Source organism: Cibotium barometz, chromosome 45, assembly GCF_041138505.1.
Source record: "Cibotium barometz isolate CiBa-2024 chromosome 45, ASM4113850v1, whole genome shotgun sequence".
Taxonomy (NCBI): Eukaryota; Viridiplantae; Streptophyta; class Polypodiopsida; order Cyatheales; family Cibotiaceae; genus Cibotium; species Cibotium barometz.
This window is the reverse complement of record NC_141090.1, coordinates 47,888,143-47,901,875: the sequence shown is the minus strand read 5'-3', so window position 1 is coordinate 47,901,875 and position 13,733 is coordinate 47,888,143. Positions and strand designations below refer to the sequence as shown.

At 47.0% G+C, this 13,733-nt stretch overlaps 1 protein-coding gene across 2 annotated transcripts in view; it reads right to left on the bottom strand.

Annotated features, from left to right (window-relative positions):
- Positions 1–11,550, bottom strand: part of LOC147612835 (calcium-binding EF hand family protein) — a 68,366-nt gene extending 56,816 nt beyond the window's left edge. The window contains exon 1 of one of the 2 annotated variants that reach the window (XM_086783480.1): positions 11,041–11,550. In XM_086783480.1, the coding sequence (XP_086639606.1) occupies positions 11,041–11,368 (328 nt within the window). In that variant the 5' untranslated portion in view covers positions 11,369–11,550. The remainder of the gene's footprint in view (positions 1–11,040) is intronic. The other variant, XM_086783481.1, reaches the window with a different exon arrangement.
- Positions 11,551–13,733: the final 2,183 nt, after the last annotated feature.

Genomic DNA, 13,733 nt, shown 5'->3' with positions numbered 1-13,733 from the left:
GCAGTCTTGGCCGACTGCATGCACCTGGCTGACCAGGTATTTGCTGGTCATGAGCTGTCCAGGTGGCAGTCGTGAGCATAGGCTGCTGTCAACCTGTTTATGGGCTGGCCGACCAGCAACCTGGGGCCATATAAAATGGCCCCTTGCCCCCACACTCCATCTTGTATATTTTTGGGATTTTCTATGGTGTATATAGCAGAGTTACACAGCTTCTCTCTCTCTCTCTCTCTCTCTCTCTCTCTCTCTCTCTCTCTCTCTCTCTCTCTCTCTCTCTCTCTCTCTCTCTTTCATCTATGTCTTGCTCTCTACAGCAGTTGTCTTCATTTCCACTATGCATTCTGACATGGAATCAGAGCCCGAGGTGGCTTGAAGCTTGGAGACAGTGGGACGTCGAGGTTTTGCTGATTTGAGGTGCTGATTGGAGACTGTTTGAGCTATACGGGACTTGGAGCTCGGGTAGAAGGCAGCCATCACCATTGGACAGCCACATTGCCTTCTATTTGTAGCCTCTTCTTCTTTTTTCCCACCCACCCTCCCTTCACAAGACCTTGTGAACCCTTGCGATGGCAGATTTGCTTGAGATGGTTGAGAAGCACGTGAAGATCCCAACACTCCCCACATTCCCGGTGGACCAACAATTGGACGGGAACAACTACGGCATATTGAAGGTAATGATGGAGTCTGTTTTGAAGTCTTATGACTTCGCTGATTTCATTGCTGTTGGGATTCCACAACCAAAGTTGGAAGATGGGGAGTTACCCTCTATACAGAAGGAACGGGAGGCATAGGCACAGTTATGGGATCGTGTTAATGCCCGCGTCCATTCTTTCATCTTCCAAAATTCCACCCCACACGTGATCAATCATATAAAGCATATGACGCTAGCCAGAGGGATTTGGCAGCGTTTGGCTTCTCTGTACAACAGAGTATCACCCATGAAGAGGATCTCCTTGGAAGTTGAGATGCGGGTGATGAATCCTACAAAGTTGTCGATGATGCGGGAGCACATCAACAAGTTGCAGGCTCTTCAGCAAGAGGTTCTCCAAGTTGGGAAAGAGATATCGTCAGAGGATATGGCCATCACGTTGTTGTCCCATTTGCCCACTCAGTACTCAGCATTTTACTCCTCTTTGATCACCAGTTTGGCAGGCTGAGCACCATCACATGGGAGGAGCTTGTGCCAATGGTCTTGGACCAGGAAGAGCGATTTACGAACCCTCCACAGGGCGGAGGTTCTAAGGCCTTGACTGACCAACGATCGAAAGGCCGTAACAACAACAAGGACAAAGGGAAGTCTTCATCGGAGAAGTCTTCTTAGAAGAAGCCCGATTCAGACCGTGAGAAACTAAAGGCTGAGAGGACCTATAACGATTGTGGCGAGAAAGGCCACTATTGGAGGAAGTGTCCCAAGCGGACTAGGAAGAGTGTTGATTCTTCAGCTTCAGCTGCAAAGACTCCAGCCTTTGTGCACTTGGAGATGTTGGACACCAGTGCTTCATCTTCTTCGAGCGAGGAGGCAGTTGGCTTCACCGCCAAGGATACTCGAGAGTGGATTCTTGATAGTGGAGCTTCCAGGCACATGACTCCTTCCCGTGACTTCTTTCAAGATCTTAAACGGCAATCCGGTTACATTTTCATTGGCGACAATTCCACCATACTGATTCATAGTGAGGGCCGATGGAGATCATTCCCGATGGCATAGGGGGGAAGCATTTCTTTATGTCCCCTCACTTGGTTTTCATCTGTTGTGCATGAGGTTTGCAAGACTGACTTCAGTGTGGAGTTTGAGAAGCATTCTGTTGCTCTACGAGACCGAGGGACTAGCCAAGTTGTTTGGGAAGGCGGAGTGGAGAATGGTATCTACAAACTCTCAACACTCTCCTCATTGACAGGCTCTCAGATTGGTGACTTGTGGCACTTTCGGTTTGGCCACTTGAATGTGGATGCGCTGCAGCGAGCTTTCCAAGACCAAATGGTGGTTGGCTTGCCAAATGTTGGCAACTGGCAGGGACGTTGTAGTTCTTGCATTCGTGGTAAGTAGCACTAAGAATCTTTTCCGAAGCAGGCTTCCAGGCGGGCTTCGAAACCTTTGGAGTTGGTACACACTACCTTGTGTGGACCTATGCAGACGCCATCCTTGGGAGGTTCTTTTATTTCATGCTGCTGCTTGATGATTATAGCATATTCACTTGGGTTTATTTTCTTTCACAGAAGGACCAAACTTTTGCTCGGTTCCTGGAGCGGCATGTGATGGTGGAAAAAAAGTCTGGCTTGCGAATAAAGATTCTTCGGACTGACACAGGAGGAGAGTTTTCTTCCAATGCATTCGTGTGGTTTTGTGCGGAACATAGCATCAAGCGAGAGCTGGCCAATTCAGGTTCGCCTTCAGAGAATGGAGTAGTTGAGCGTAAGAACAGGACTGTGGTGGAGATGGCGAGGACAATGCTGGAGCATCGTGATCTTCCTCGTCCACTTTGGGGAGAGGCTGTGGCTACGGCTATCCATATCCTCAACCGTTCTCCGACGACTTCAGTACCGAACATGACTCCCTTTTGAATGGGAGAGTTAATTAGGGTTAGAGTTCATGTGGGAGACATACACAGAGAAACAAGGGAGAGAGAGAGAGAGAGAGTTGTAGGGATAAGTCAACTCATCAAGATGAGTGTGTGACTCCCCTATCACACATGTATATTGCACTAGTACACATAGTGCACTTAGTACATTAAAAGTACTAAGTGTACTATGTACTATAACTTATGGGCTTGTACACACTATAAGGGTGGGTATAATGCCTTTACCCCAACAACCTCCCACTTAAAGGCAAAGTGCCCTTAAATGAAGGAAAAGAAAAAATCAGCATGTACATGATAATATACAAGGCCATATCAAGGCTGAAACTGGCCTACCCAATGCCATCAACTGTCTGCAATGAGCAAACCGCTCCGGAGGCAAACTCTTTGTCAACAGATCAGCCGGGTTGTCATCCGTATGAATCTTAACAAGCTGAATTTGCTTGTTCTCTATCACCTCTCTGATGAAGTGATACTTCACATCCACATGCTTCGTCTTTGCATGAAATACAGGGTTCTTTGCCAACTGGATGGCACTCTGACTGTCACAATGCAACAATGGAATATCCCCTATATAACCCAAATCAACCACTAACCGAGATAGCCATAATGCCTCCTTGCAAGCCTTTGTGGCTGCAATATACTCGGCCTCTGTAGTAGATAAGGCTGTGCACTTCTGCATCCTGGATATCCATGACACAACAACTCCTGTGAATGTAAATACATAACCGGTAGTAGACTTCCGGTTATCTGGATGACCGGCATAATCCGAATCCGTGTAACCATGCACTAATGCATCCTGTTTGCCAAAACAAATGCACATATCCTGTGTGCCCTTCAGGTATCTCATGACACCTTTCACTGCTTCCCAATGCTTCTTGCCAGGGTTGGCCATGTATCTAGAAACCACTCCCACTGCAAATGCAATGTCCGGCCTAGTAGCAACCATGGCATACATGAGACTGCCACAAGCTAAAGCATACGAAATCTTGGCCATATCAGCCCTGCCACTATCTGACTGTGGGCTGTCCATAGCACTGAGTTTCACATATGGAGGCAAAGGAGTACTAGTCTTCTTCCCCCTGTCCATATTGAACCTCTGCAAAACTTTGCCAATGTATTCCTTCTGAGACAAATACAACACATGCTGATTTCTGTCCCGAAGTATCCGCATACGCAAAATGTGATTTGCATCACCCAAATCCTTCATATCAAAGGTTTGATGCAATCTCTTCTTCAAGGCATCCATCTCTTTACGAGATTTCCCGGCAATCAACATATCATCAACATACAAGATGAGGATCAATAGACTGCCATCCAAAGCTTTCTTGGTGTATAAGCAGTGATCTATGTCACTTCTCCTGAAATTCTGGGATTTCATGAATGTATCAAATTTATGATACCATTCCCTCGGTGCCTGTTTGAGCCCATAAAGACTCTTTTTCAACTTGCATACAAGCTTCTCCTTTCCATTTACTGCATAACCCTCTGGCTGTTGCATATATATCTCCTCATGGAGATCACCGTGAAGAAAAGCAGTCTTCACATCCATCTGAATCAAGTCCAAATCATCATGTGCAACCAAAGCTAACACAGCTCTAAGTGTGGTCATTTTGACCACTGGAGAGAAGATCTCCTCAAAGTCCACACCATATTCCTGCTTGAAGCCCTTAGCCACTAACCTGGCTTTGTATCTTGGCTTTGCATCTGGTGCAACTTTGAGCCTGTAAACCCATTTGCATGTCAAAACCTTCTTGCCTGCAGGCAAATGCACCAACTTCCATGTTCCATTTTTGTGCAGAGAATCCATCTCTGACTTCATGGCACGCTCCCAAAGAGCCTTGTCTGCCCTCTGTAAAGCCTCCTTATAACATGAGGGCTCCCCACAGTCAGTGAGCATCAAGTAGTCAACCCCTAGAAGAAACCTGTCAGGGACTCTGGAGGGTCTTGTGGACCTCCGTACCCAATGACCATCATTTGCAAGTTGCTGTCCGTAGGGCCCCCACCACGGATGGTGTATTTGCTTTACCAGAATGATGTAAATCTGAAAACAAATACAGAAAACTTGACCTTTTCTTGGCTAGAAAATCCTGCTCTTGACCTTCAATCCTTCACCCCTTTGCGTTAGCAACCTTCTTGGCTGTCCTGGCCCTTGTTTGCTTGAGCACTTGGTGAATTATGAGATGCCTTCATTGTTTCTTGGCTGGAGTATTTATACTCCCCTTATCATCCAGTCGGCCAGCTTTATAAAAGCCTCACGACTAGGTCTTTAGAAATAAAATGCTTTCACATTATGCAAGCTGCTGGCCACTCTGCGCATGCCTGCTGGGACAGTACCAGGCTGCTGGGCACTCTGCGCATGGGTGTGGGACTGCCCCCTACACCTGGCCGACCTGCTGGGTAGGGTTTTTAGCCCTGTCGGCTGCCTGTCCAGAAGCACTAAGGCTGGCCGACAGCCCTTCCAGCCCATGCCATAGCTGGTGGGCACAGCCTGGGCCCTCCTGGCACCTTGGGGGTGGTTCTCCCCCATGCCCACACTAAGGGTGCAAATCTTCGCACTGGGGTAGCCCTATGGCCCCATCTCTACATGCAAACCTACATGCCCACAGAGGTCTGGCATCCGGTTTCAAACTAGATACACAGAACATCTGACATCATTCCAGAGGGAGACTCACAGCGTGGACTGGCACTGTTTCATGTGCAAGACAGTGCACACTTGACCTTGGACTCATGTGCAGGACAATGCACACCTGACCTCGGACGACTGAGATGGATCCCTGGCTGACTCGTCCCGGACTGGGCTCACATGGGACCAGTTCACCATCCCAGGTCCTGCACCTTCTGTACAGAAATGTCTACGTGGCATCCAAGTGCGGGGTGCACGTGACACTGTACTTGCTGTACCAACCCTTGTACTGGCTGTACCAACTTCTGTACTTGCTGTACCACCCACCCATTGTACCAGTTGTACCAGCTTCTGTACCAACCACCGTACCGACTGTACCAACCACTGTACCTACTGTACCAACCACTGTACCGGCTATACTAGCCATTGTACCTACTGTACCGACTGAATGGAGAGTTGTACTTGCTGTACCCTTTCTATTGCATGAAGACCCGTGGTTTTAGGGGAAGAATCAGTACCCACACGGAGGTATATGGATTATATTGTTGGCTCGGCATTTCTACAGCCTATGTTCCGGCTTGGTTGCCTCGTGTTGGGCTGTGTTATGGAATTGTATATGGATAATCCGGCATCTCCCGTGGGGAGAGTAAGGCCCTCAAAGCTTGTACATGATATTATTCTCCTTGGGTAATAAAATACTCCAAGGGGGGGGGGGGTCGGCCCATTCCGGCCTCTATGCGGTGTCACACGTGCAAGCTCCAATTTCAGCATTTGTGGATGTTTTGTCCAGCTTTATGTTTTATGCAAAGTGATGATGGATATGTGTTAAGGCTGTGGCCATGTTTAAATGTTTTAATATGCATTGATGGTATCAACAAGTGTGTCAAAGGCCCTAGTCCCCCGGGCACCCGCCGCGAATTTCATGGGTATCAGAGCTGATGTCACTAGCCTGGACATTTCCCAGTCTGAAAGGGGTCTGGTCGACCCCAGGATGTTTAAATATGTGGAAAGTACAAGCTTTGGGAATGGGGGATTATCCTAGAATACAAAGAACCACACTCCTAAAATTTAGGAGAGTTGCTATTTTTGGCCCGACTCCGATGGAAATTCTGTTCGCGTCATTACATCTGGAATTGAGCAGATACCAAGAGTTGGCAAAGTGCCTATGACGGAATGTCTACCAGTTGGGATATTTTTAGAGGTAAAGATTATGGAAGGACCCATCTCTTAGATTGGGACGTGTGGCAAGAAAGTGGACCAAAGTGAGACAAGTGGCCTGACACTTGTTAGAAAAAGGGATCAAAGTGAGACAAGTGGCCTCACACTTGTCACTTCAGCTATTGTGTGGCTCTCCACTTGTCATCGTAACCTTCTCTTGCCATTTCAGCTCATGGGAGGCCCAAATCTATAAATTGGAGCCCTCTCTCTTCATTAATAGAGGCTCTCTTGCTGCACACTAGCCTCTACCACCGTTACAAGCTGCCCTAATGATGGCTACTCTCTCTCTCTCTCACTTGAAGGCTGCCCATGAAGAATACCGGCTCTTGGGGACTGTTTTGGAGGCTTCCATCGCGAAGAAATACTGAAGGCAAGGATATTTAATCATTTATTATGATTTCAAGCCATTGTACTTGTTGTACCAACATTTGTACTTGCTGTACCAGTCCTTGTACTGGCTGTACCAACTTCTGTACTTGTTGTACCACCCATTGTATCGGCTGTTCCAGCTTTTGTACTTGATGTACCTACTGTACCAACCACCGTACCGGCTGTACCAACCACTGTACCTACTGTACCAGCCACTGTACCTACTGTACCAACCATTGTACCTGCTGTACCGACTGAATGGAGAGTTGTACTTGCTGTACCCTTTCTATTGCATGAAGACCCGTGGTTTTTGGGGAAGAATCAGTACCCACACGGAGGTATATGGATTATATTGTTGGCTCGGCATTTCTACAACCTATGTTCCGGCTTGGTTGCCTCGTGTTGGGCTGTGTTATGGCATTTGTATATGGATAATCCGGCATCTCCCGTGGGGAGAGTAAGGCCCTCAAAGCTTGTACATGATATTATTCTCCTTGGGTAATAAAATACTCCAAGGGGGGGGTCGGCCCATTCCGGCCTCTATGCGGTGTCACACGTGCAAGCTCCATTTTCAGCATTTGTGGATGTTTTGTCCAACTTTATGTTTTATGCAAAGTGATGATGGATATGTGTTAAGGTTGTGGCCATGTTTAAATGTTTTAATATTCATTGATGGTATCAACAAGTGTGTCAAAGGCCCTAGTCCCCCGGGCACCCGCCGCGAGTTTCATGTGCCCGCCCGTTTTAGTGTCTTTCCATTTTTCCTCACTCTCCGTATATTTTTCCTATTTTTTTGGAGGAGTGGATGGGTTGTCGGCTGCCCCCAGATAATGGCCGACTGTGTTTTTGCTGCCCAACTCTTGTCCTACAGTCTTGGCCAACTGCATGCACCAAGCCGACCAAGTATTTGCTAGTCATGAGTTGTCCAAGTGGTAGTCGTGAGCATAGGCTACTGTCGGCCTGTTTATGGACTGGCCGACCAGCAACTTGGGGCCATATAAAATGGCCCCTTGCCCCCACACTCCATCTTGTATATTTCCAAGATTTTATGTGGTGTATATGGCAGAGTTACACAGCTTCTCTCTCTTTCATCTGTCTTGCTCTCTACAACAGTTGTCTTCATTTCCGTTGTGCATTATGACACAAGTCTCGCGCAAACTCTATGGCACTAAAACCCTCAACCTTCTTGTCTACCAAAGTCAAGAGAAACCAAGCTCGCCGAGCGGCCTATTCCGTGACCACATCCTCTGCGCTACCGCTGTAAAACAAGACAATGACTCTCTAGCCACCTATGTAGCCAAAGATCTTGAGCGCGCTCATACTTCTAATCTTGGGCACCCTTCTGCTTATCTTCGAGCTCCCGGCTAATGAATTGCACCAACCGAAGAACTCGGGACGGCCACTGGGGTCTCTATGGGAGTGAGCCTCACCGCCGTGGAGATTGGGGTGGTAGTCTGTGGAGATGTAGTCTTCTTAGGACAATCCTTAGAAGTGTGTCCTTGTGTGTGACAAAAGAAACACCCACCCTCCTTGTATTGAGCTCTTTTCTACACTCAATTTCCCACCGGTCTTGCCTGCGTAAGCTTTTTGGTCTGGAGTAAGCTTGGACACACTAGTCAAGTTCTTGGAGCCAAAGACTTCCGTGCTCTGTCTTGGAGAAGACCCGGTCTAGTTCTGGCCTTTTCCCCCGAGGCGGGTGCCTTGGGAGTGGAAGGCTAGGAAGTCTCGGGCTTTCCACCATTGTTATTCATTTCAACACTCTGCGCAAGCAAGAGTGCATCCTCGAAGATCGCTAGCCGAAACATATGCACTTTCCATTGGATTTGCATGACAAGGCCGTACAAGAACTGCCCTTTCTTGTCCTTATAAGATATGCCTAATTGCAAACATAGGTTGAAATTTTACTGGTAAACTATAGGACTGGTTGCGCGTTTTGACCCGCCTCCCTGAACTCGTCTTCAAGTCGTTCAAGGTAATGGGACGGTAGAAACCACCACCTAAGATCAAGAACAAACTCGTCCCAAACATAAGCAAGCTACCATGCCTAAGCTGGTGTGGGCATGAGCCCATTGGGTCCACCATGGACTAGCCTCACCTTCCAAATACCAACTAGCCAAGGTCACTCTCTCAGTATCATTTTTTCTCATAGCAACAAAATAAGCTTCAAGTTGATCCAACCAGGAATACATGGTTGTGGGATTGAGTTTACCATTATACTTATTGAAGTTCATCCTCTCATGAGGATGACTCGAGGAAGAAGCTGGTGTCACTCTTGCGTCTAAAGCCACAAGAAATCTTTCGTGCTCCATGCATCGCCTAGCGTCTTCTTGTGAAGTAGCACGAGATGCTGCCGCACGGTCTTCCATCAATCGAATCTCCAATGCTCACATATGCAACTCGAGTGTTGAACTCGGCTGCGGTCGTAACCCCTCAGAAGGATTATCCGATAGAGGATCTGCTATCAGAACACCAAACACAATGAAATCAGCCAAGTCATAAGACTCCAAAGACAGACTCCATCATTACCTTCCATATGTTGTAGTTATTCCTGTCCAATTGTCGATCCACCAGGAACGTGGGGAGTGTAGGGATCTTCACGTGCTTCTTAGCCATCTCAAGCAAGTCAGCCATCTCAAGGGTTCACAAGGTCTTGTGAAGGGAAAGAGAAGGGGAGAGAGGAGGAGACAGAGAAAAAGGGGCTGGAAAACGAGTTCTTTCTTTTAGGACAATGTTGCTAGGCGAATCTGAAACGAAAGGTATGAAACGTGTTTCATACGTTTTGAAACATTTCCTAAAAGGTAAGAAACCGGTCGAAAAAGGTTTCAAACAAAATAGAAAAAATATGTATATTTTTAACTTGGAGTATAGACATCCTACAAGATGGGGATCAATGTAGATCCTTAGCCCTGCAAGTGCGACACATAACATAAAGAAATCTCATTTTTTGAATATCAGAGAAGTCTTGGCCCTTATAAAAACGCTCCAAATTCACCCTATATTGCTTAAGACAGGTACCCTTAGGCCTCAATAGAGCAAGGGGAGAAAGATATGCAAGAAATATTGAGCACAAAGTAAAAAATGTGCTTCTCTATGAGCTTTGCAGAGAAAACGTGAATAAAGCACAAAAGGAAATTACCCCTCGAATAGACCTCCATAGGGCCCAAGGACACCAAGGAGAACACAGGGCAGTCACGAGCCCACTATCACTTGCCAACTGGTACACACACCGTCGAGAATCGTGCAGGGAAAACCGCCTTTGGAAAATGTGCACAGAAAAAACGTACGAAACGATGGCGCCGTGGTCTAGGGCATTATTGAAATCGGGCTACAAAAAAATGTGTTTCTTATAGTACGAAACGTTTTGTACCATGCGGAAGCTTCGTGGTCGAATCAATAATTTCAATGCTTTAAGTATATGTGCCATTTCCCACCGGTTTCCGTTTCTGTTTCCTGGGAGGTGCCGTTTCCGTTCTCATTTCCCGTTTCTGGTGACTATGCCACATATGCCTGTCAATGAAGGAATCAAACGAAAGCCCAGGGCTTCCCAGAATCACTACATCAACCTTATAACCACCAGTACCTTTGGACCCTAGTATGATCAGACCAACATTTCCCTGCCTGTTGGCCACCGATGCTTGGTCCTCCCTATGGACACCTCCTTGTGGAGCATACTCCACATAATACACCTTGCGACACAACAAAGAAAACACTCCGTCCTCCAAAGCTCTCCAATAAAATCTCGTCTTCTAGCACGACCTCCTATGGTGAAGATACATACACTCACATGTCTTCATGTAGTGCCATCTGTGCAGAAAACACCTCTTTTACTGAAGAAAGGTAAGACTCTTCAGCCAACTCTCTCGATTCTAAAGAATCCTCCCACGACACTCTCCCATTGAATTGGGCTTACCCATTTCAGGCTGTACGAGGCCTGGGAGAGCACAATCCTTGCCCTTCAGCTTCCAATCTTACCAGGTCATCCCTAACTTGGAACTCTCTCACGCCGTGACTACTCTGTTCAAACAGAGAACACATCTGCCAAAAGAGTTGTTTGTTCCTCCATGAACGGATGTTTGCCTTTACCATATGCTGGAGATTCATAGTTCCTTGTAAAGTCCTTGCATTACTCTTTATGTTTGGATCAGAAGGTGACCTTGCCCAGACTCCATAGTGGTGAACCCAAACAAGGCAAACAAACATCCCAAAACTGTAATGAAACCACCAAAAAAAATACGAGGGGCCTTATGCATTTCCAACCTTGCAGAGCGTTGGCGATGGATTGCAGAAGATCTCGCAGCTTGGAGGCGAAAGCCGCCCGATCCATGATGTGGTGGTCGGAGGGGAAGAGCGCCGCCTGGAGCGCCTGGTCCATAAGCTGCGCCGGCAGCTGCACCCCGCACATCGCCTCGCTTATGAGCGAGAGCGCCACAGACCGGCATTGCTTAGCGCTCACCTCATCAGTCGATGAGGAATGGCGCGCCTGCTCGAACAGCCGCTCCACACGATCCTCATCAGCAGCAGCGTTAAGCGCCTCCGAGATTTGAGAACCGTCCAGGAATCTCGGACCCTCCTCAGATGCAGACATCTCTCTCTCTCTCTCTCTCTCTCTCTCTCTCACAGAATCTCTCCAAACGGCCAGCCGTATGCGCTTCTCTCTTCACAATGGGATGATATTATTCTGCATCTGCAGTACGCACCTACACCCGGACAAGGTCAAGACGCAACGCCGACTACTCTACACACCAACTGGGTTCTGGAGTACGCCGGCCGTGTTTTGAATTTTCAAATTTACCTTTTCTTTTTGAAGGTTTTAGACGGGTTCTTGAGGGCCTTTTGACTATAAACTTGAATTTTCAAATTTACCTTTTCTTTTTGAAGGTTTTAGACGGGTTCTTGAGGGTGTTGGAAAGACTCCCTTTTGACTATAAACTTGAAAGTTTTCGAGTTTATAATATTCATTATAGAAAAAAAAAATTTAGGTGCAGAAGGATCCAGCATTTTCGTGCAAGGGGTAAGGCTTTTAAATTCCCCAATGGGTGCCCACTGCCTAGGTTCTATTGTAAAAACATGGAGGGGTGGGGCCTCGGGGGGGCGACTATCTCTCTCACGGGATGATCAGGAGGGATCTATGGCTGAAATTGATCATGCCCAGAGAATATTTATTCTCTATCTTAGATAAAATATTCTGGACGCGGCAAGGTGGTGGGCTTCCTACTTTAATGCATTTATTTCTTTCTTTTTTTTTCAAAAAAAAGGCAAGATTGATTAGAAAGGAGAATCCGAGATACATGGGCCACGTGTCCATCATGCAGTGGACACGTGGCCAGAGGCAATGACCAACACGTGCTTACACGTGTCGGCACATGCGGTGCAGGCTCCTATTGGCTAACAATCTTTTCGACTCCTGCTCCACTCTGCATGCTTCCTTCTCTTCCGATCAGTCGATCTTGCAGAAAGCTTTGCCCTTTTCGATGCGCAGAGGATAGGCGGGAGGCTTGGTGCGGTGCTCATCCTTGCTATTGAACAGTTATTTGCTTTTCTATCTCCTCTATCCAGTTTTGTAGGTGGAGAAGGTTACAGATGCCCTTGTGGTGGCGACCCGGATAGGGTGAAGGAGGCCTCTCCCCGTGGTGGCTGGAGTCCTTCATCTTCCTTGTTTGGTATTCTCTTTTGTGTTTCCTCCTTGCGGGTTCGAGTCAGGTCTGCTTTTACATTCAGGTAATTCTGCCTTGATGGCATGCAGCAGCTTGTATCTCTTTGGTTGTTATTAACTCCTTTGCTGGAAGAAGTGCCGCTAAATCCCCTTACCAGAAGAAGTGCCGCTTTCCTACTCGTCAACGCCATCTAAATTTGATGAACCTTCTTTTTGTATGCACCCCCACTCAGATGGTGAAGGTGCAGCCTCCTCCCCGCTAAGGTATTGGTTGACCTTGATCACGGCTTCTCTGTTCTGATGCTTTCCCACCGTTCTTGCAGAAGTTAGAGAAGACTTCGCGGCGGGTAGCTGCAACTTCATGTTATGGTGTTTTGATCTCGATTATGGAGAGGGCTTGAAGTCGAAGGGGATTTTGTGGGCAGGTACCTCTCGTGATGCAATTCTGCCTGAGAGGAGGCTCAAAGCAGATGGAAGACGGGGTTTTCCTATTGGGGCATGGTCTAGCACTGGCATGTCTGTCCTGCAGGTCACTTTCCGAGGCTTATCCCTCATTGTCTCTGTCTTCTTGCAGGGATCTGGTTGGCATTTATATTGTACTTTGATAGTGTCCTGAATCAGGTGTCTATTGTAACCTGCTGTGGGGGTTCGCATTGAAAATACTGATTAGAGGCATGATAACTGCATGTAGAACGTCTTTACAGCCTGCAGATTAAGTCAATTAGTGATCTGTCTTTGGTCATGACTAGACTGATTTTTTCTCTGATTGAGTCCAGTTTGAACTTGGTAAAGTCTGAGGCTTTCTTGTTGTATTTGATTTCTAGCTTTTTCTCAGAGCTGATTAGAGAAGGCAATCTTTTAGACCAGTATCTGCTGCATGATGTGCTTAAGCTAACTGAAAGCGGAGGTCCTTTGATTTCTGGATTGTTGAACGTTGCTGCTATTCTCAGCATCCATGCATGCCATAGATATTCGCTTCTAATGACGTTCCATAGCGTATCTGAACATCCTAAGGCTTCTCCCAGTAAAATCTGTTTCCAAGTTAAAGCTTTGCCCCATTTAGATACTATGTTTTGAAGTACTTTGAAAGATTGAGAGATGTGCTGGCACTGTAGGAAAATGTGTATATCATCTTCTGGGAGTCCACATCTGGCACATTGATTAGATGACACATTGAATTTAGCTGCCTTGACTTGGGTCCATAGGGCTCTATAAGCAAAGAGCCATGCTAGGCATGACTTCTTGGGGTCAGTGTGGGGGCTCCAGAGGTTCTTGAGGATGTTGTACCATTTTTTTC